The 22908-nt window shown below is 33.0% G+C and overlaps 1 protein-coding gene across 5 annotated transcripts in view; it reads left to right on the plus strand.

Annotated features, from left to right (window-relative positions):
- Window positions 1–22908, plus strand: part of LOC143222052 (putative receptor-type tyrosine-protein phosphatase mosPTP-1) — a 150758-nt gene that overhangs the window by 81309 nt on the left and 46541 nt on the right. For 4 of the 5 annotated variants that reach the window (XR_013011963.1, XR_013011966.1, XR_013011967.1 and 1 more), the window contains 8 exons: window positions 4031–4209; window positions 9607–9791; window positions 11131–11245; window positions 11677–11880; window positions 13279–13374; window positions 15099–15271; window positions 17745–17886; window positions 18828–18939. Coding sequence is in view for 1 of the 5 variants with exons in the window: in XM_076447896.1 (XP_076304011.1) it covers window positions 4031–4209; window positions 9607–9791; window positions 11131–11245; window positions 11677–11880; window positions 13279–13374; window positions 15099–15271; window positions 17745–17886; window positions 18828–18939 (1206 nt within the window). In the remaining 4 variants the exon portion in view is untranslated. The remainder of the gene's footprint in view (window positions 1–4030; window positions 4210–9606; window positions 9792–11130; window positions 11246–11676; window positions 11881–13278; window positions 13375–15098; window positions 15272–17744; window positions 17887–18827; window positions 18940–22908) is intronic. The other variant, XR_013011964.1, reaches the window with a different exon arrangement.

Consider the following 22908-nt stretch of genomic DNA (forward strand, 5'->3'; position numbering starts at 1 on the left):
ACTTTAACTATTTCACTAGCCTGGATGCGTACCTGCCCTTCGCCCTTCAGATTATTGCCATAGGAGTTTGGAATTTTGCACCACCAGGAAAAAATAAAAAGTCTTTTCTCTTTCAAACTCCCCAAATTTTACCAATTTCATATTCCAGATAAATAATAAAATATTATTCACCCTAGTGGTTCAGCGTTAAGTCTAGTTCTTTATTGTGCTAAAAACAGGTTTCAATACTCGTGGCGGGAATAGGACAGATAACCTATTGTATAGTTTTATGCTTACAACAAACAAATATGAAACGCGCGTCATTCTGTTTTTGTGGTTATTTTTTATCCAAAATTAAACCTGGAAGGGAAGTTACCTATAAACGTGACCGTGAAATAGTTAAAGTATTATCAGAAGTTTATCATAACAATTATTAATATTTCCTGTGTATAAAAGTCGAATGAATATCTCTCAAACTGTATTAAGTTAAAAAGATGCCCACTCGTTAATATGGTCGTTACTACCATATCCGTGTGGATGGGTTGTTAGAACGTGTTACATTTAACTGAATCAATATTTACTCTGACTGAGAATTTCGTTAATGTTGCACATTCTAGCACAGCGGCTGCCAAGAAATTTAGTTTGAATATTTCTTTATATATAGACATTTCGTTCATTGTCTTTCTACACACGTCCGTTGTGACAGCCATGAAACCACGTGTTTTAGCAGTTAATCCGTTTCTCTTTATTTGAACACAGTTTGTTCGATTATAAGTTAATTATTTATCTAAACCCTCCAGTGGCACAAATGTATGTCTGCGGACTTACAACGCTAAATACCGGGTTTCGATACCCGTGGCGAGCAGGGATAGTCCATTGTGTAGCTTTGTGCTTAGTTCAAAACAACAACATATGTATTTATCTAAACTTAATTAATAAACGCTACTCTATAAAAGATCCCGTTTTTATAGAGAAATGTGTTTTCTTTGAAATGCACGAAGCGTTTAAAGATAAAGTTGTGTTGAAAATGTGTTTTATTGTATAGTACGTAAAATAGAAAATGCATAAACCTCCCCTTTGTGTATATTAATAGTTTCATATCTTTTTATTTGGGCTTTATTTTTATCGTAAAGGAACTTGAAACTTTAACTTATTACAGTGTGATCTCTTGTGTATCAGTTCATAATTATAGACTGCTGTACTCGGAGAGCACGTTTACACTTTTAAGAAAAGTTCCTATATAAAAATGTGTAATTCGATTTATTTATTTTTATTGATAGCCAACATGCATTTCGTATTTATTTATTTCTGTTCTTATTAATAATAAGAAGCTAAGTTAATACTTTATAAAGAAGCGTATCTATATGTTAATGGTTAGATTTCGCCAAGCATTATAAATATACGACTCTTATGTACTTGATATAAATTGTTAATAATGATTACAACGCTTTGCTAAAAAAAAAGTTAAGGTCGATAATGACGCTGTACTTAATTCTGAAGAATATAGTATTGTGTTAAAGAAGGAAAAAAAGGCATTAAAAGATGGAAAATATGTGTTGTTGAAATAATATGTAATAACTAATATTACAAGGAAGGTATTAAATATGTAACGTTATTGTCATTACACGTAGAAATGTGACAATTTAAAACAGAGTGGATGAGATTTTTTAATGAGTTCGAAAATTATCAAATGTTGACAAGTATGGTTTGTTTCAGCGCAAAGATGCGCAGTAAGATATCTGTACTGACAGCCGCAAGGATCAATCCATTACAAGTCCTCATGCATAACGAGGGATACAATTTCAGGGATCTGTGTATCTAAAGTTATTTATTTAATGTATAAATCCTTTAGTATAAAGTTTTTTTTTAAAAAAAAAGATGTAGAGAAGTGACTAGAAGATTTGAGATTGTACCAATGTTCGGCTGTTTCGAATATAAACGTTTAATATTTACCTTCCATTCCCTTGCACGTATACGTCTACATGTCTTGTTTGTTAGTTCTAGTTTTCGAGGCTGAGAGAAATATATTTGACATCGACGTCATGTCTCATACTTACGGGTATGCTTATCATACTTGTGTCAATTTACTTGTGTTATTTTGTATTTTTTACGAAAGACTAGCAGCTCTCCCATTATCTCTCTTATTTCACACATGTATAAAAGAGGGAAGAAATAAATAAAGTATAGTATAATGGCTTTTATCCACGATATTTGACCGTGTTCTCTTTGACTGTATTAAAATATATTGATTATTATCTGTACTTTTACCGAGATACTAATGCCATCTATTGGCTCTATGTGTAGCATCACTCGTCTGGAAATTAATTGTAAAGAGGATGTGCTTCTAAACAAAAATTGTGAAAAGTAATTTTGTAAATACTGTGAAAATAGAAAAAAAGACTTTCATTACAGAAATTTTACAAATTTAATTTAATACCCCAGTTTTACACCAGTATTATAGCCTCCGTTTTATGTCTTACATTAGCAATTGTAGGGTAGATTTCCTTTCACTTTTGTTTAACAATGTAGAATTTTTGTGATTTATTTAAAATATTTCACAATATAAGTTCTGTTGTTAGTAAAAAGATGTTTAGTGACAAAACTTCTGGTTTTGACACATTAAATTTTTCTTCAACGTGAATTTTTTTATTTTAAATTTTATTTCGTTGAGGTTGGCTTTTCTTTTGACGAAGTTGTGAACAAACCACTGCGAACCGCGAAGTGGTTGTTATGATGTTTTGTTCATCATTCGTTTGGATAAAATATTATAAGTAAAATAAATTGTATCCATCATGGAATGCGGATTTCCAAATGTCACGTGAACACTTGATGAACAAGTCGGTGGAGCTGTGTACAGCGCTGAGTTTTCCTGCACAGTGACCCAAAAGACTGGTAAGATACTAGGTTGTACTTACTCCCCAACAGACTTTCCCCCACAAAGAGTTCTTGCACGAGACACTTGGTGTGTCGAGAACCTTCAGAGTTAATAAATCACGTGGTTTGGATCAGTCTCATTTATGAAAAAAAAACACGATTTGCAACTTTCTAAAGAATATGCTTGGTTAGGATACAAAGCAGTCAGAGAGCAGCCTAAAAGATGGCGCTGCCCTTATTACTGCTGGCGCTTTCTTTCGAGTATTATTTATTAGCTCTGCTGAGAAAACGACTTATTCAAGTGCATAAAACTAACTTTGGCCTTGCCTACCAAAGTATTTATAATTTATGAGCAAATAACAGTTCTGTTAACATTTATTGATAAATATAGCTTCATAAATTATTCTTTTATTTAAAATAAAAATACGAGGCCTGAAAATCGGTCTCGTCATTTCAACGTTGGCCCGAAAGTGAAACGAAGAAATAACTTTTCTTTGTGCTTTGAATATCGCGTAAAGCTGTAGTAAAGCTATCTGCGTGAGCCATCCCTAATTTAGCAGTGTAAGACGAGAGGAAAGGCATCATCTGTCGTCAACTCTTGGGCTATTCTTTTACCGATGAATAGTAGAACTGATAATCACTTTATAACGCCCTCCTGACTGAAAGGGCGAGAATGTTTGGTGTGACGGGGATTCGAACCTGTGACTCTCAGATTAAGAGTCGAGTGCTCTAACTACCTGGTCATTGCTGGGCCTGTGTCAGAACTGAAAACAGATCTGATTTATATAAAGACTACGAGATTATTCTACGAGATTCAGTAGAAGAGTAGCCTAAGCTACACCATTAAGTGTAATAAGAAATAAAAATAAAATCTGATTACTGCAATAACGTCCAAGAACAAAGGTTAACTTTCTGGTACATTTCCGTCTTGATGTTGGTGAGATGAATGCGTCACTTTGATGGTCAGAGATCAAACAGCAGGCTGCACTGGAAATAACTGGACACGTGAAATTCGTAAGATTATGATTACAGTTGAGCATTAAAAAACCTTTCTGAAAAACCTCAGATTCGGAACTAGACATGTACTTAAAAATTATTTAAAGACAATTACATTAAAACTTATAATTTACTCGCTTTAAATCTTGCGTTATAATGTACTTTTGTTTTTTTCATGCAGAGTCGGAGAGACGGGCAAGTGGAAATCTAATGGAATCCTAACTTCTGACAATAGGACTCATTATCAAGTCATTGGACTGCAGCCTTACACAGTTTACTCTTTCAGGATTCTTGCTGTGAATGCTATTGGTGCTAGTCAACCCAGCAAACCTTCATACTACATAGTAACTCTCAGGGAAGGTAAGACTTGTTCTAAAGATGTTTAAGTCAAATTAGAGCTTTCTTGATGTTACAGATATAATATACTCCTCTGTATCATGTTGCTGTTTACGTTCAATACGATCCTGTTTTTGAAGGACTGAGTAAATTCATTGTAAAATCGTCTGGTCAGAAATTAGGTTTGAGTACCAAACTGCTTAAGCAAATAAATATTATTCAAAACAGATAGCACTGTTAAAACATTTTGCAGTTGTTTTTAAAGAAAACAAAATTTTATCACGTGAAAGAAAGACTAGAAATCTCATCTAAATTCAAATCCTGCATTTTAAAATATGCTACTTCAATGAATCGCTAACCAGAGGGCAGCAGGTTTCTTGTTGTACTGTGTTTTAACATGTTTAAACATAAAAGTGAGAGCTACAAGTGGTTTAATATGTTATAACATTAATATCTTCATTGTAACAGTACTTCTTAAATGTAACTTGTGTACGTTTATTGCTTTAGTTTAGTTAGGGCTCAACTCCACCATACTGAATATAATCAATAAATAAACTTATAATGTTATTCTACGATCTAATGTTAGTTTTTTAAAACCTTTGGTAGGCTGTTATTACGTTGTTTTACGAAATGTCTGCTAAAATATATTAACATCTACTTTTGTTTACATCTGTTGAAATGTGTGTACATGCATTTTAGGGACAGATAAAAACTTAAGTGCTATTGCTATAGATCCGGTCAATATAGCTGGGAATACCCTATCACAGTTTATAAACAGAGACAGTTTATTGTATTGTACATTATATAAATATCTTTGTGGATTGCAACGGAAGGACATGAAATCTCACTGATTGAAAGATTACACTTTCTTATATCAATATTATATTTGTGTGTCAGAGCGTCTTGTATGGGTATTAACGCTTTTATTGATAAGCAGAGAACAAAGTTTCGACCTTCTAAGTCATCTTCATGTCATCTGGCTGGTTCATTGAAACCCTTTTGAAAATTATTTTATAGTGATATTATATATCAATCGGAACATATTTGAATATAAATTCATAGACGTAGGCATATGCCCCTCAATAATTAAGCTGGGGCCGAATGTAATTCCCCTCTTAAGTAATTTGCTGACAACAATTTTTAATTTAGTCCTTTTCTGTACATAACCATTTCGAAAAATATGCCATGTCAAATGTGCATGACGAAGGAAGCATGTGAAAATGCAATTTTATAGAACTCAGCAAATAATTTAATTTATGCTTTGTATTGTCCAGAAATAAATGTTTTTGAACTGTGAAGTTTGGATAAGTATAAACCAGTGTTGTAAAACATGCTTTAATCAAAATAAGCACCATTTGCTTCAACACACTTTTGCCAACATGTAACGATGTTGTTTATGCCCCTGCTGTAGAACTCAGAATTTCTATGGTCAATTAACTCCCTGAAATCTTCTTCTGCAGCTGCTTGGTTTTAAAAGCGTTTATTGTTCAAAAGTTGTTAAAAGTGCTTGAAAAAAAATGAAAATCTGTAGGGAAAGAGCCTAGGGAATAATGTGGATGAGGCAAAATCTCGATTCCCAATACGTTCAATTTTGGGGGCGTCATTCTTGACAGGTCTCATAATGCCAGTTTTGTTGATCTTCAATCAGCTCATGCGGAACTCACTTATCCAACTTTTCTGCCTTTTAAATCGCACTTAGGTAGTTGGCAATGCTTGATTTAATTGTGCCTAGCTCTTTTGCAAGCTCATGTACCATTGTGTGAGGGTACGTCTCAACTGCTTCCCTTAATGTATTTTCATTAAAGGATGGCTTCCTTCTACGACCTTCGTGGTCTTCAAGACTTTCATCTCCATGTCGAAACCTTTGTAACTAACGCTGAAGTGTACGTTCAGTAACAGATCCATGCTCGAATGCCTGGTTGATGTTCTGTGTAGTTTCGGTAGCTTTTATTCCAAGTTTGAAGTCGTAGAGGAAAATCAGACGCAAGTTCTTCTTGTCCATGCTGCTTTGGGAGTTGTGAAACTTACTCTGAATAGAGTTGAAACAGCAGACAATTAAGACGCCTTGTAAGCGAGAAACGTTAGATTAAACCAACCAACGATACATTACTCAATATTCAGCTTCTAAATGTCGTCGTGAGAATTCTGACAGTTATTTTTTGGACAACCTAATATATTTGTATATATATATATATATATATATATATACAATACAGTGTATTTATTATTTTAAAGTGTTTTTTAATAATTGCCAGGCAAGTGTTTTTTATTTGCCACTTGAAACAATGCTTTCATATTCAGTTGTGCCTGAAATTCATTAAGTTGATAGTAGAAGGAAGAGAAATTTCTAGTATGTGTGTGTGTGTGTATATATATATATATATATAATCTTCAATATCGTTCATTTTCCTCATATCCCCACAAAGCTTACGCGTTTTACCTCACCCCCATCCCAAATAGCACATCCAAAGGCTTATAAAGTTAAAAATTGGGTTTTGATACCTGTGGTGGGCACAACACAGATGACTAATTTTGTAGCTTTCTGCCTAACTGCGAACCAAAAAAGAAAGAAATTCATATTTTTAAATGGCTAAAGTAAGTTTAGGCTACAGAGATTTTCATCTTTCACGATTTGTTCAACACCCTTTAAGAAAAAGTTGACTTACTTTTCTATTACAGAAAACCCTTCTAAATATTTTCATGTATGCTGTAAAGTCAAAATGTGGTATCACTTTATTTTCTGTGACGTTTCGTTTCAAAATACTGTATGAATAACATCTGATTTATCACCTTTTTTTCTTCTATTAAGTCATTAACAATAACGAAACATTTTACAGTTACAAATTTTCAACAGCAAATTTTCCAACATTACTTCTCACTCTGTATTTTGAAACAAGTACAATCTGTGAATGAAAATGCTGCACTTAAAAGATATTTTCATCTTGTAACGTCGTTTTCGAACATAGACCTTTCTAAGTCTAGGATAATTTTCATCATTATTTAACTAGTTGACTCCCACATGTTCAACGGTAAGTGTAATGACTTGTAATTCTAGAAACCTGTTGAGGCCCGGCATGGCCAGGTGGTCAGGGCGCTCGACTCGCAATATTAGGGTCGTGGTTTCGAATCACCGTCACACCATACGTGTTCGCCCTTTCAGCCGTGGGGTCTTTATATTGTCACAGTCAGTCCTACTATTTGCTGTTAAAAGAGTAGCCCAAGAGTAGGCGGTGAGTGGTGATGACTAGCTGTCTTCCCTCTAGTCTTACACTGCTAAATTAGAGATGGCTCACGCAGATAGTCCTTGTTTATCTTTGAACGAAATTCAAAATAAACAAACAGAAACCTAGTGTCCATATTTGTGTTGGCCACAGCACATATAGCCCTTTGTGTAGTTTTGTGTTTAACAACTAAGAAACTTAACTAACTTCGGTAGCAGAAGCGAAAGTTTTGTTTTGTTGTTTATTCATTTATTTTTATATTAAAAGCCTTTACTTCAACTGTTTCATTTTTATATGCACAACTGACAAATATGCATTTTCAATCTATAGCAGTGAGTCATATTCCTAAGTGAAAGTAACCAGATTCAGAGAAGTAAACAACTTTCTTCCTGACACACTGTTTACTTTTACTATAAAGCTTGTCTAATTAAAATTTGGATTAACATACAGTGAACACTACTTAACTAACTGGTGCAAAATTATACTGACCTTCAAATTAAACTGAACAGTGTTGTGAAACTGGGGATTTCCGCCATTAACGCTCCCAGTCTGAATAGCGACATTATTGTTAGAGTATAAATATCTTGTGGTTATGAAGTAGTGTTAGACCATTCTTCATTCGAATTTATCTGATATAAAAATATTTGTTTCACTAGGTCTATTATGCGAAGCTTACGACTGACTCTGTCACCAATACATATACATCAGTGGTGCACAACATTCGACTCGTTAACTACTTTAATCCGGCCCTTAAGTATTTTAATATTATGAAAAAAATAAAACAGCCTGCCTAAAAAGGAATAATTGTTTTGTTATTTTTAATGAACCGCAGACTGTTATTGGACCTTTTTGTCTTCATAAAATGTGTGTTAAAATAATCAGTGTTAAAAATAGTTATTAATTATTTTGCTAATAAGCCTAACTCACAAATAAAACTAAAAATTTCCAAAACATGGGTCTTAAATGTTTCTTCACAGATTTCGGCCCTTGACCACTTGTATTTTTCCAGAACTGCTTCCTTCCAAAATAAAGTTGTACACCATTTATATACGTACATTTATTCAGTATACTTTGCAAATGGACGCATTCATACTTTTAATTACAGTAAATGAGAATACATTAGCTTTTCTAAACTTTCTTTTTTTAGAATTAAATTAGTACTTAATGCTGAATGCATACAGAATTATCAACATTGCCATGGAAAAGGATTTTGTTCCAATTTACATGCAGTACTTATGATTGCTTTTGATAGCTAGCAGTAAACTTGTAATAACTTTTTAACTATATGTACATATTTACAAGGTGTAATAAAGTTTATGAAATATCAAAGCCTTTAGAATGTTTTTGTAGCAAAACAAAGAACGATGTGGTACACAGCTTGTAAATTAAATATCACTAAATTAAACTACTTTTCAATGATGTAATGACAATATGTCGTGATTTTTAAGGCTTTTTTGAGAGTTGTATGCTACGATATTTGTGTTTACAACGTGCTAGAAAATCAAAGCAGACTTCCTCCGTAAAGGATGTTGAAAACATCTTGCAAATTGAATTCTTTGTCATAGACTAGCTAAATGAGTGCAACTTCAATTGTAGGCTATAAAACTTGTATTCCATGCCATTGTGAGTTTTCTTGTATATTAAATCTTTACAGTTAAAGATAATGATGCTAGAAATATGACAGTCACTTGAATACTTTTTTTTCCTATTTGGTTGATTTCAATTAATGCCAGTAGTCCTTATTTATCCTGACATAACTCTCTAGTGTTTATATATTTGGCGTAATTCTAATAACGATTCTTGCCTTTAAAAGATATAATTTGAGGAAATGACATTCCAATAGGATTTGAACTGGACTTTTATACATTTACTGTGCTTTTAAAGGTTGTGTAAGTTCGCTAGCAATGATAACTGAATTTATGTGGACTTTTATGTGTAAACTTCAATTAACTAACTTATAAATCAAGAAACAAGAATATCGGTAACCCGAGTGCGTTTGAAAGATAGATCTTTCTTTTTCAGGAAGTCCACATTTCTTTCATTAATCCTAAAATACTTAAAATAATTGTACAAGCCTAAAACAGTTGAATGTCTTACGTTACAGTGATATTTTGTCTGACATATTTACTTAAATAAACATGTTTAATATTGAAATATTTCAGTATATTAGTATAAACACTTTAAATAAATTTATCAACAGCGCCAGATGGAAAACCGACAATCTTATCTGCACACAATACGAGTAGTTCTTCAATACGCCTCCAGTGGGCGCCTCCTCCCAAAGACACTATCAATGGAGAATTTCTGGGTTATCGGATAGTGTACAGGCCACGTGACCGGCCTGGGGTCGAAAAGAGTCGAATATTAAGAAGTCCAACTTTACGAGTAAGGAATTTAAAATTTTGTATTATATGAAAATCAACTATATATTCGGTATTTTTTGGTTCTTAAGACTTAGACAGAAAGCTTAGTTAAAGTGAACCGTGACGTTACGTGCGTGTTGTCATTTCTAATTCGGCGATACGTTACAGTATCCGATCGCTGTTTGTGGTCATGACTACTTGCCATCTGCTCTCAGACGGAGAAAGCTAAACAAAGAACGGCCCTCTCTCGTTTTTTTTTTTTTTTCTCTCCTTAAAAATTGAAGGTTAGCTTTTAGTTTCATTCCCCGTTTACCTTAGCCTTAAAGATAAAACACAACAAATAATGACAATGTTTTTTAGATAAACGAAATATTAAAGTAACATGGAACTCGACAACTTTGTGTTCATGAATCTTTTATGTTTAGCTGCCTTTTAATAGTACAACTTTGTGACTGCACCTAATGATACAAAAATACACAAGACTTCTAAGCTTTATATTCATACATATATTTCCCAGTATTTCTAGGGTGTGTACCTAAAATAGTATTTGTCAGTATAGGATTTAAAAAATATCAAGATTAACTTTCTAAAATCATGCAGTATCATAAGCATTAATCCAATTAAAATTGATAAAAAAGTATTACATTTTTGCACATAAAAATGGAGAAATGATAACAGGAAAATAAGGTTATTGAGAATTAGTTTTTAAAGGTCGCTCAAATTCTGTAGCTTAAGTGAAATTCCATAGCATCTTGTCATAAAGTTTTTTGTTTTTTTTAGTGTAATCAAAATCTCTTAATCTTCTTTCCTGATTAATAGTTGATCTATGTGATTAGAATATCAGACATGTTTAAAACTACATAACAGAAGAAATAGTAAAGTATTGGTTATCAGTTGGAGTTTGTAACATATGTACTAAAAAAAGCTGTATTATTATGGTTTCTTTTTTTTGTTAGAAATGTTTGAGTTTGTTAATAAAACAATAAAAACAGTAGAGTTAGTATAAAAAGTTGTTAGATTATGAATCATCTGTATATAGATGTAATCCACCTAAGGTCTGTATGACACCTACAAATAAACATGATAGATTGTTGTACAAGGAGATAAAGCATATTTATTATTTTGCAGTAGTTCTTGGATGAGTTAATTTACCACAAACTAAACAATAGGAGATACTCTAATAAATTATTATTTTATATGACCAGGTTAGCAAAAATACAAAATAAGAAATTCCATACATTGGTGTGAAGTACCCATTAATTATTAATAAAATAAATTAATCACATACGTGCATAAGCCAAAAATTTGAACAAAACCTATAATTTATCATGCATAAATTATGGAAATTACTGTGCTTTTAGGAATACACTATTAGAAACTTGAAACCTTTCACCCAGTATCTTATATCCCTGCAAGTTTTTAACCCAGAAGGTCGAGGTCCTCCTGTAAGTGTAGCAGTCATGACTGAGGAAGGAGGTAAGCATTAAAGTTATACTGCACATTTTAGAATGTATGGGATATTTAGAGATTTCCTTTTAAAAAGGGTATTTAATGTAAACATTGTGTAGTTAGCCCAGTGTACTAAAATATACATTCATAAATTGATTAATTTGAATTCGTTTTACATTTTTTTATTATTTTTTAATATGTGTTTATCCCATATTGCACTTTATTTATTTTTAAACATGCTGATGCATATTGTGTGCATCAAATACAGCTATATACTCTTTCTGCCACAGAATATTAATCTGTGTTTACTCTTATTCTTTAGGCAAATCTCAAGTTTTTCTTTAGTTATACTTAACTAGAATAAATTTTTTTTTTACAAATATTACTAAACATTCTATAAACACTTCTGCATATTTTCTTCTTTAAAATGTAGTAACTTTACTTATAACACGTTGTAGAGCCAAGCAGTCCACAGAACTTTACTATTTTCCGAATTACTAACACAACTGTGCGGCTAAACTGGGCTGAACCTGAATTTCCTAATGGAATAGTTAAGGGGTATAATGTGCATTATTTGCATTGGCAACCTCTTCAAAACAAGACAAGGAAGGAAAAAGTATACAATCCAACACCAAAAATGAATTATGTTCTAACTAATCTTCGTAAGTAGTACTTTTTATTTATATTTTTTTCAAATAATTTTATTACATTTAATGTTATTATGGCAACCACAAATAAAAATGTGTTTGTGTGAGTGTGTGGGGAGGCATAATGTCAAGTGTGAGCCACTTGTGGATCTCCAGAGGGTGTTGTTCTAACCATTGCACATAAAATTGGGTTTTATGAAACAATTTGTCACAGCTCTTGATAAGGAGTCTGCAGCCTTCAAGTACCTTCAAGACTTATTCCCTAAGCTGTCTGAGGCAAAGGTCAAAGCTGGTGTCTTCATTGGACCACAAATAAAGAAGATTCTGGAGTGCACAGGATTCCCCAAGAAGCTCAGTAGGAAGGGAAAAAAACTTAGGTCAGCTTTCTTGCAGTGGTTTGAGGCTTCTTGGGCAATCACAAGGCCGAAAATTATGTGAAATTGGTTGAGGCTGTGGTGAAGAACTATTGGAAAATGGGCTACAGGGTGACCCTGAAAGTTCATGTCCTTGATGCTCATCTTGATAAATTCAAGAACATGAGAGCATACTCAGAGGATCCAGACGAGCACTTCCACCAAGATATACTGGACTTTGAATGCCGTTACCAAGGAGAGTATAATAAAAACATGATGGGAGACTATATTTGGGGGCTGATACATGAAAGTGATTTATATTACAATTGCAAATCTAGAAAAACTACTCACTTCTAAACATTTTTGTGTAGCTTTAGTATAAATTCATGTAAATCTTGATTCATATGTTGTTTTATTGAGACCTTATGTAAATGTATATGTGCAAATTTGCCTGTTTTTACAAAGAAAATAGGTTAATTTCTAAATTTCATTATTCAGGTCACAAAAGCAAACTTTCAAGGGAATAATGGCCATTTTCTGTACTTTCACAACATAAGCAATTAAGAAATAACACATACTATCCAGGAACAAGTTTTGTTACACATTGTTATCTGAACAAATAGCTAAGAATTTTGAAGTTTTGTAACAAAAAATACTTTTGAATTAAGAATATTTGCAGCAGTTTTCTAAAAACAACAAAGGTCTGATACAGCTCTAATTATACAACAATGATGTTAATATAAATTCAGACCAATTCCAAGAATGTATAGAATTATTTTATTTATTTGTGAGGTTTCAAGGAAGTGTTATCAGAAAACATATTTTTTTTTTTTTCTGGGATGAATGTGATTTGTATATTTATATCAAGAATATTATTGATATAAATGTTTAACAATGTAGTACCTAATTGGACTGAACTAACCAGTGTGCTTTTCAAACTTATCAGTCCCAAGTTGGATTTAAATATCAGCTGTTGTATGAATAATTTCAATGTAGTATATTTTTCATAACATTATTTTGTTGTTCATATTATTTATGGTACACTTTATGTTTCTGACAGAGCCTTACACAAAATACACTATTTGGGTGGCAGCTTTTACTGAGAAACACCAGGGGGAAGCTAGTAATAAAATTGAAGTGTGGACTGATGTACAAGGTACTGAATTATCAGCCTCCCTTTGTCTAAGTCATGTGCTATTTGTTATATTGTAGTGAAGAAAAATTCAATACTTAAAATTAAATGTCGAACACTAAAAATATACGTCATTTAGTTTCATTTAAGATTTACTAATAACAAACATTCTGTTGATAAAGTATCTTAAAACATCAAAGTCACATTTAATAAAAATTAAATTGTCTTTTTTTGTTCTGTATTTTTAAGTAAATTATCCATCTGCTTATATTCATCAATTATTTTTTTTACTGTTTGTCAAGCCCTCTCTTAAGTACTCCCAATCTGTAGACTGTTTACAATGTTTAAATGCTAGTTGGTTGGTTGGCATTTGATGGCACAAAGCAACTAGGCTATTTGTGCCAAACAACCAGTAAAAAAAATTAAAAGTAAAGTAAAATTATTAAAATTCATGAAAAGGAATGTAACCTATCCTGAAGGGTTACCACCTTTTTAGAAAAATTGCCTAATTTGCTTATGACATATGCCCTGCCACATCCTAACATTAAACACAGTAAGAAGAAATACATCAGTAATATAGTTTAAATTCAGAATAATAGAACAACACCAAATTCATATGGATACATGTTTGACACTTTTGTGTGCCCTTATCAGTTTGTTTTCTCTACACTGTCAAAGTGTTAGTTTCTGATAAATTGTTTGAAAAATAGAATTATTCATACAAGTTACTGCTGAAGTTATGTTCATAAAGATAAAAAATTCCCATTGGCCATCTCAAGAAATTAGTTTTTAACTCAGCAGGTTGGAAAGACAAGGTCTGAAACTAATAAAACACAAATTAACATTGGATGAATGGGGTGCATGAAAATGTCAAACTTGTATTCATAGAAATTTGGTATTGCAGATTTAAGCTTTATTTTGGATTGTACAACACTGTGTATTTTATCTGCTATTATGATGCATCAGTCCTATATATTCTCTTTATGATTTTGGTTGGATTCTCTCTAACCCTTATTTTCTCAAGAGAAAATCATTTTAAGAACCTTATTAACTTTTTCTCATATGACAGCCTCCTTCCCAGATGTCACTGTACTAACCCTTTGAACCTCTTTGAAATGACTAAGTGCCTTACTTAAAGTAAGGAGCCTAAGAATGAACATGACAGTTTAAATCAGGTATAACCAAGAGTTTGTGTAAGGAAACAATAACCTCCTTTGTTGAATCTTAAACATTCTGTAGATACAACACCAAATCTTCTTTACTTTTCTATTCAAACAACACACTACCTGGAAGATTAAAAAGACTTAATCAACCAAAACACCAAGATTCTTTGCTTTCACAACATTATTAGCTTGATTTGAGTTGAATTATACAATGTTATAGTTTAAATGTACATAGCCTACTTCTATTACCTTACTCTAAAATAATTGTTACTTATTTGCCCAATTCATTAAATGATCTAAACCTCCCTGTTAAAGAATAGCAATTCACCACAACTAACTACATCCAAAACATTAATATCATCAGCAGAATTGACCTATTTGTTGACCATTGCCTTATTAATATCATTAATGTGTATCAATTTAGAGTGTTTTAATTATTGAGATATGGAAACAAAATAATATGTTTTGGTAACAAAAATGTTCAGGATGTTTCTAGCTGTATAGAGAAATATTCAGTATGTTGTTGCTGTTAGCAACTTATAATGCCACACCAGTTGTATAGCTACCTCTTTTTGTTATCTGTAGGGCCAAGTGCTCCAAACATCATGAACCTCACTTGTTACACTTTAGATACAATTTATGTGCAGTGGGAACAACCAGAGGTTTTCCATAAGTCCATTGATCATTATTTTGTTTATTATCGTTCTGAAAATTCATGGGATTTCAAGAAACTTGATGTTAATGCAACAGAACAAGAGGTGAATAAAGATATTTATCCTATATTTTTCTATGTGAGTTATGAGTACAACACTATTTGTATGGTGTGTGTTAAGTCTATAGATTGAAATGATTTCTTAGTATAAGTGTGATAGAAAATGTAAAAGAAAGTAACAAAGATATGAATTGTACATGATACAAAGTTATTGTTTTTCATTCTCAGTAACCTTATAAATTATAGCTGTTTAGTGGTTAAAAAAAATGATTGTATATGTTCACACATTTTATTTTGCTCAAACATCATAACTTATTTCCTAATTTTGTACATTTTAATGTTTTGTTATAAAAGTTTGAAATAATAAACGTTTTTGAACAATTTATTTATAAATTGTTAATGAAGCTATCATTATAAGTTTGAAGAATAACTTGGGTAAGAAAAAATTAAACTTTCCAGTTTTATTATCAAATTTAATAATCAGCACTCATTAACAGTATGAAATTTGGCAATAAAAATTCATGATAAGTAAATATTTTCATCAATATAACAATTAGAATTATATTGAATATGGAATTCTGTTGTTAAAAACTAATAGAGAATAATGACAAAGTGTATTCTCATTAACACATTTTTGTAATATGTGACACATAAAATGCATGTTTAATGATAACTAGTTACTGTTTTGATTATATAATGTCAAACATGACTTGATATATCATATTTGTCTACTTAGAACTCTGAATAAAATAGCCAGATGTGATGTTATGCTGTACTTTACAATTTTTTTTACTTAAATAAACCTATTTTTACCTTAACTTTAAAAATAAAAACTAATGGTTGGAAAATTTTAAAAAATGTTAAGCTTATTTTCACATCTGTTATTCTGTCAAAATGAGAAGAACGAAATGCTCATTATTTTTTTTTGATACAGCTATGAAGCACATGCATTATCCAGTTATACCACTATATGTAAATTATCAACATTTCAATGAAAATTTTGTCCTGTTTATTTTATCAATTAAAGTTCTGCTGGCATTATTTATCAAGGTTTTATTATTATTCTGTACTGGTTATTTTATCAATTAATGTTCTGCTGACTTTGTTTATCGTGGTTTTTTTATTATTCTGTACTGGTTATTTTATCGATTAAAGGTCTGCTGACTTTGTTTATCATAGTTTGGTTTTATTATTATTCTGTACTGGTTATTTTATCAGTTTAAAGTTCTGCTGACATTGTTTATCATGATTTTATTATCATTCTGTCCTGATTTTGTTTATCAATTAAAGGTCTGTAGAAACTGTGTATAAAGTTTTCATTTCATTTATTAGTTTATCCTGATGATTTTATCTGTAGTACACAAAGTATACTCAATATCTGTAAAAATAACTTCTCTCTAAGACAGTTTCAGAAAGTAAAGAAATAAAGTAGTAAAGCCTGAAATTTTTTTAGATAATTCTTGTTAATATCCAAGATTTGGTGAGGACACTTACTGCTATTTTCTTGGTTTTTAACTTTTAACTTTGGTTCAGACTTTTTTTTTAAATTATGTTTTCATTTCAGTTTTTTTAACTATTCATATTTAACTTAGAAGTAGTAGTTTCTAAATTTCATATATTGGTTCTTTCAGTGTTTGAAATTTCTAGAGTTGGGGGATTAGTTGAATTTAATAATCAATTAATCAATGGGCTCATTAATTGATTATGCTTAATTAGTTGTCTATTCTCACATGGGATGAGTAAAAGAAAACTTAAATACTAAAAATTGGATTTTGATACCACCAGTGGGCAGAACACAAATAGCCCATTGTGAAGCTTTGTGCTTTGCAACAAACAGAGTTAATGGAAATATTTCAATTACTTGGATAGTTGAAATAATCATATACAATAATAATAATAACAATTCTTAATTTTGATTAATAGATTTTGTGTGTGTGAATTGTGACACAAATCATTTAAGTCAAACAAATTTGAATTAATTGGAAATAATAATTGAAATCATAATGGAAATATTTTAATCACTGGATAGTTTGAATACTCAAAATAATTTTGTTTAATGTCATGAAAATAATCAACTAATCTCTTTATTTGTAATTTTGGCTACTGGACAATTGGAATAATTTAAAACAGTAATAATTAGAAACCATAGTTGGTTATTTTTATGATATTAATGAACTTATTTAAATGGAATTTGTCAGTTATAAGACTAATCAATATTCATAGGTAATCAATTTATTGGAGTAAATTGACCAGCTCTAGATGTTACCAAGCAAGTCTGAAACTTTATGTTTCTTATTTATTATTAATCATCACAACAGTATATGCCAGTGCATTCAATTTTTGATATTTTCACGTTATGTTTTATTAATTATGTTCAGGTTTTTTTGTTGTTTTTTTTAAATGTGGGATGATGTTGACTCTATGGTATGTTATAAATCATGAATTGGTGAAAGTTTTCTGTTCAATCAGTTTGTAAAATGATGCAAAGTAAAAGTATATATATATATTTTTTAAAACAGAAGTTTATTTCTAACCTAACAACCAACACCATGTATGAGGTAAAAGTCTGTGGGGTAACCCACAGCATCATGGAACACCAGAAAATTTACAAAGGTCAATTTTCTGAGTCTCGCAAGATTCTTCTTCAGAGTAAATGTCAAAGTAAGTTAAATTATTTGTATAATAAATGAACTGATCCATTTTTTTATCTTTAGTTTTATATTGTTTCAATGTACTTAAATCGCATATGGAAAAAGGTGATTTTTCTGTCTGAATATTCCTCATGCCCTGTCTTTTTTACTGTTTTTGTTTTGGATGCATTAATTGCAAGCACTAACTTTTATATTCTTATGTATTATTGAGCAGATAAGAGAAACAGCAGTGAAAATCTTGCTATTAATAAGCCATCTTTTTTACAATTCTCAAATGTCTTGATACAATATTCGTTGTATTTCCCAAACAGATTTTATGTTTTGTTAAGTACACTAGTACATATATAGATATATATATATGTGTATGTATGTATATGCATGTGTGTGTTTGTGTATATACGTATATGTGTTTGTATATAATTTAAAACAAACCAAAAACAGGTAGTATCTTATATGCACAGACATACAGAACAGAAAATGAAACTAAGGTACAAAATTAGAGAAGTAATGATAAAATGAATCCTAGTAGGAAATATAGTTGAAGAAATAGGACTTCTGTATACAATCGAGTCATATATTTGTATGAACACCTTAAATGTTAAATGTTAGGCTGATATGCATGCATGCACACACATACACTATTGTCTGTGCAATCAACATCAGCAGAAACCTCTTTTACTAGGATATATTTCTTCCTTCCATCATTATAGCTTATAGCCTTTTTTTCTGTATGTTTCAAATCTTTAAGGCTATTTGTTTTTGCAATTCAAAAATTACCAAAGTTTGGAAGATGCTACAGTACTGTGTTATATATTTTGTAAAGTAACATAACTTTTCATACATTATTTTAAAAAAAATTAAATTTGTATATGTAATAATGAAGTATGATATTCAAGGGATATGTCAAAGGTACTAACTAAAGATGTAAAACACAGGATAATCTTTTTTCAGGCAATTTCAACAGTCCACTGACAGAGTCCAGTGTTAATGCTGGGCTAGTAGCTGGAATAGTTTGTGCATCATTTGCTTTTCTCTTGGCTATTATATTCTTCATATTGTGGAGGTATGTAGTCCAAATGTGTAGATAAATGTTCTTTATAGGACTTTATGGTATTAAAATTTTCTGCAGTATTGAGGTTTTATAATGTTTTTGTTGTTATTTATATGTAATAATATAATTTTTATACAAGTTATCATTTTAACTAGTACTTTCATTAGATATGCTTGTTCCCAATATTAATGCCCTTTGGTGTGGATTCCTGTACATGGTGAGGGGACCTCCCAAGGAAGGTTCTGTTCTTTCAGTGTACCTCCTCTGGGATCTAAACATCCACCCACATGTTTGCCATGCATGATGACCTGTGAAGGGGAGGAGAGGATTCTGGTGGTTGAAGGGTCCAACCCTAACACACCACTTTGGCCTTGAACTCCTGTAGATGGGCAGCCTTGGGGTGGCCACCCTTGGGTCAGTTGGCTGGTCCACTTGGGATAGGGTCAACCAAGTACCAGTGTTGGATATTCTCAACAGGTATTGTGAACATTGTATTTGATGCTGGTGTTTGGGTATAGTGCTCATGCAACCCTAGTGTTGCTGCAGTGTCCTTGCTTGACATTGTAGTGCCCAGGGTCAGTGGGCACCAAAATATTCTTTTTTTTATTACGGATCCCTCAAATAAAAACTTAAATAAAATAGTGAAAAACAGTCCATAGGTAAACATCCACATCTAGAAGATCCTGAGCAGCAATTTTCAACATCTGTAACACCTGTACCTCATTTTCTGATACTACATTCTCTTTTAGACACATTTTCAGGGCAAATGTCTCCCATTTTCATTCAGAAGGGAGTAGAGGGACTTGCTGGCTCTCCAAGGTCAGTAAAGAAGCTTCAATCTGATGACACATTGGTGGAAATGTCCACATCTCAACACAGTGAACTCCTCATGCATTCAAAGGCAATTGGGGACATACCTATTGAGGTTATACCTCATGCTAATTTGAATTCATCACAAGAAGTTATTGTTGAGAGGGATTTGAAGAACATCTCAAGTCGGAGATTCTTGCTGGTTTCTCAAGGTATTTCTCCACTCACAAAAATGAAATTATGATGCCAACCAATATCCTCATTCTGACATTTACATCACCACATCCACCTGCTACCATCAAGTTTTTAATTGCAGAGTAAGCCATACATTCCAAACCCTCCCCAATGTTTCCTGTGTCAACGGTTCAGTAACTCGAAGACGTCATGTCGTGGTTCCTTGATGTGTGCTCGTTGCAGTGGCAAGGACTATGGTGCCATCCTACTTTCGTTCTTGCCCTAAATGGTTGAAGGTCAAAGATGTACAGTGTTTGAAAATGATTCATAACATTATTTATCCTGAGGCTTGAAAGTTGCTGTCCACCACTTCATCTTGGATGTATGCTGCTGCACTTCGTTTCCACTAATACAGTGGGAGTACCAAAAGAATCGTTCTCAAAACAAATGAAAAGTCTTTTGACCTCCATGGTTAAAAAAGTTGATGAATCAACTTCAACATCTATATCTGTCCCTCACATGTATTCCAACAAATCTCATGATCCACTTCCTTCAGTTCCAGGTAAAGGCATTTCCTTGGATACACCTTCTTCTACCACCCCAAGATGCAAAACGATCAATTGTTCACATCCTCATTCACTGGAATCCTCTTCCAACAACAAAGACCTGCCCAATTGACCCAGGGAAGGATCCAAAAAGGTTGATAGACCTCCCTCAAATAAAGACAATAAAGAAAAAGACGTGGTTGTAAGCAGAAGGGTTCTCCACTCAATTTGCCTACACATAAATAAAAATGGCCACCTTGATACAATGGAACTGTCAAGGTTTACGTTCTAACCTGGATGACATCAAAACACTGATTGCTTCCTACCATTCTGTATGTCTTTATTTACAGGAGACATTTCTGATACCTGCCGATACAGTCACCTTTTGTCAGTTTTCTTTGTACAGAAATGACAGGCTGTGTGTTGGAGGAGCACATGGAGGGGTGGCACTGTTGGTTGAACAGCATATGCCCACCCTGTCTTTTCCACTCGACACACCCTTAGAGGCTGTAGCCATCCGTGTTTCCTTGGGTCATACCATCACTGTTTGTTCTCTCTACCTGTCGTCTGGAAAGATCTATGATCAATCAGACCTTGATGCTCTCATCGAACAGTTGCCATCTCTCTTTTTAGTCCTGGGGGACTTTAATGGTCATCATCCCCTCTGGGGAATTGCTAATATTGATAGGAGGGGTTGCTTTGTAGAGCATATGCTCACTGATCACAATCTTTCACTTTTCAATACTGGTTCTTATACTTATTTTCATGCACCGAGTCAGTCCTTTACTATTATTGATCTCTTAATTTGCTCCTGTTTACTATTCAACCAACCAACTGATCCTGTTCACTATTCTACCATTTTTCATGGAGGGTTGACAATAATTCACAGGGCCATGATAATTTTCCCATAAATTTGAGAGACTGGCCATGGTCAATACCACCTGACCCGCATGCCCTGTTGGAAGCTGGATCATGCAAACTGGCCCTCTTTCACTGCTCTCACAGATCTTGATCCTGCCTGTGTGGCAGCTGTAACTGACTGTATTATACAAGCAGCTGCTCAATGTATCCCACTATATCCTCGTTCTTAGTGGAATCCTGCCTGCCACATGGCATGGAAGGCTCAAAAATGGGTCTGGGATACTTTTTATAGGTATCCCACACTCTCGAACCGCATTGCTTTCCAGCAGGCCTGCGCACATGCTCAGTGGGTAAGATGTCAAAGCCAGAAGGAATCTTGGATTAAGTTCACAACCAGTATATCTTCTACCACCAGTTCCAAAGACCTATGGAAAAAAATTTAAAAGGTCAGTGGGCAATATAATTTTGTCCCCCTCTCGATCTTGCTCTCTGATGGCCAGGAAGTAGCTGATATCCGGAGGATCGCCGATACTGCAGGTGAAAGCTTTTGCTGGATCTCTAGCACTTTTGCTTCTTCCTCCACCTTCTTGGCCATCAAGACCTGGGCAGAGTGATCATTCCTTTCCTTTTGAGCTGATTGTCTTTATGACTATAATCTTCCCTTTTCACTGGTGGAACTGAAACTGGCCCTTCATCGGTCTGGCAGTACATCGGTTGGACCTGATGATGTACACTATGAAATGCTGTGCCATTTATTTCCTGCTTCTCTTGCTATTCTTCTGATTGTTTTTAACCAGATCTGGCAGGAGAATGTTTTTTGTGATGCCAAACTATTGTCCTACCTTTTTCTAAACCTGGGAAGGTTCCCAAGATTCCTTCAAACTACTGTCCAATTGCTTTGATGAATTGTCTCTGTAAGATCTTGGAGAGGATGGTTAATGCTCGTCTTTTTTGGTTCCTCAAATCAAACAACCTCCTCTTGCCCACCCAGTTTGAGTTCCGACAACAGCACTCCACCATGGACCACCTGATTTGACTTGAAACGTCAATCAGAGAAGCCTTTCTCAAATAATAACATCTTGTATCAATATTCTTTGACATTGAGAAGGCTTATGATACAACATGGGGTATGGCATTTCGTGAGACCTCCATATATATGGGTTATGTGGCCATTTGCCCATTTTTATTAAAATTTTTTTAATTGACAGGAGATTCCACCCAGTGTGAGTTCCGACGACAGCACTCCACCATGGACCACCTGATTCAACTTAAAACGTCAATCAGAGAAGCCTTTCTCAAATGACAACATCTTTTTATTAAAATTTTTTTAATGGGCAGGAGATTCCAAGTTTATGTGGGTTCAACACTTTCCTGTTCTTTTCTACAGGAACTTGGAGTCCCTCAGGGTTGTGTTCTGAGTGTCACACTTTTCAGTATAAAAATTAATTCTGTCACTGAGCAACTCTCTCTCACTGTTGGAAATGGGTTTTATGTCGATGACTTTCACATCTCGTCAGTCATCAAACATGAGGTATATTGAGCGGCAGTTACAGACTGCCCTCAATTGTTTACTGAAGCAGGCCACAGCAAA

Source organism: Tachypleus tridentatus, chromosome 8 (assembly GCF_004210375.1).
Source record: "Tachypleus tridentatus isolate NWPU-2018 chromosome 8, ASM421037v1, whole genome shotgun sequence".
Classification (NCBI taxonomy): domain Eukaryota; kingdom Metazoa; phylum Arthropoda; class Merostomata; order Xiphosura; family Limulidae; genus Tachypleus; species Tachypleus tridentatus.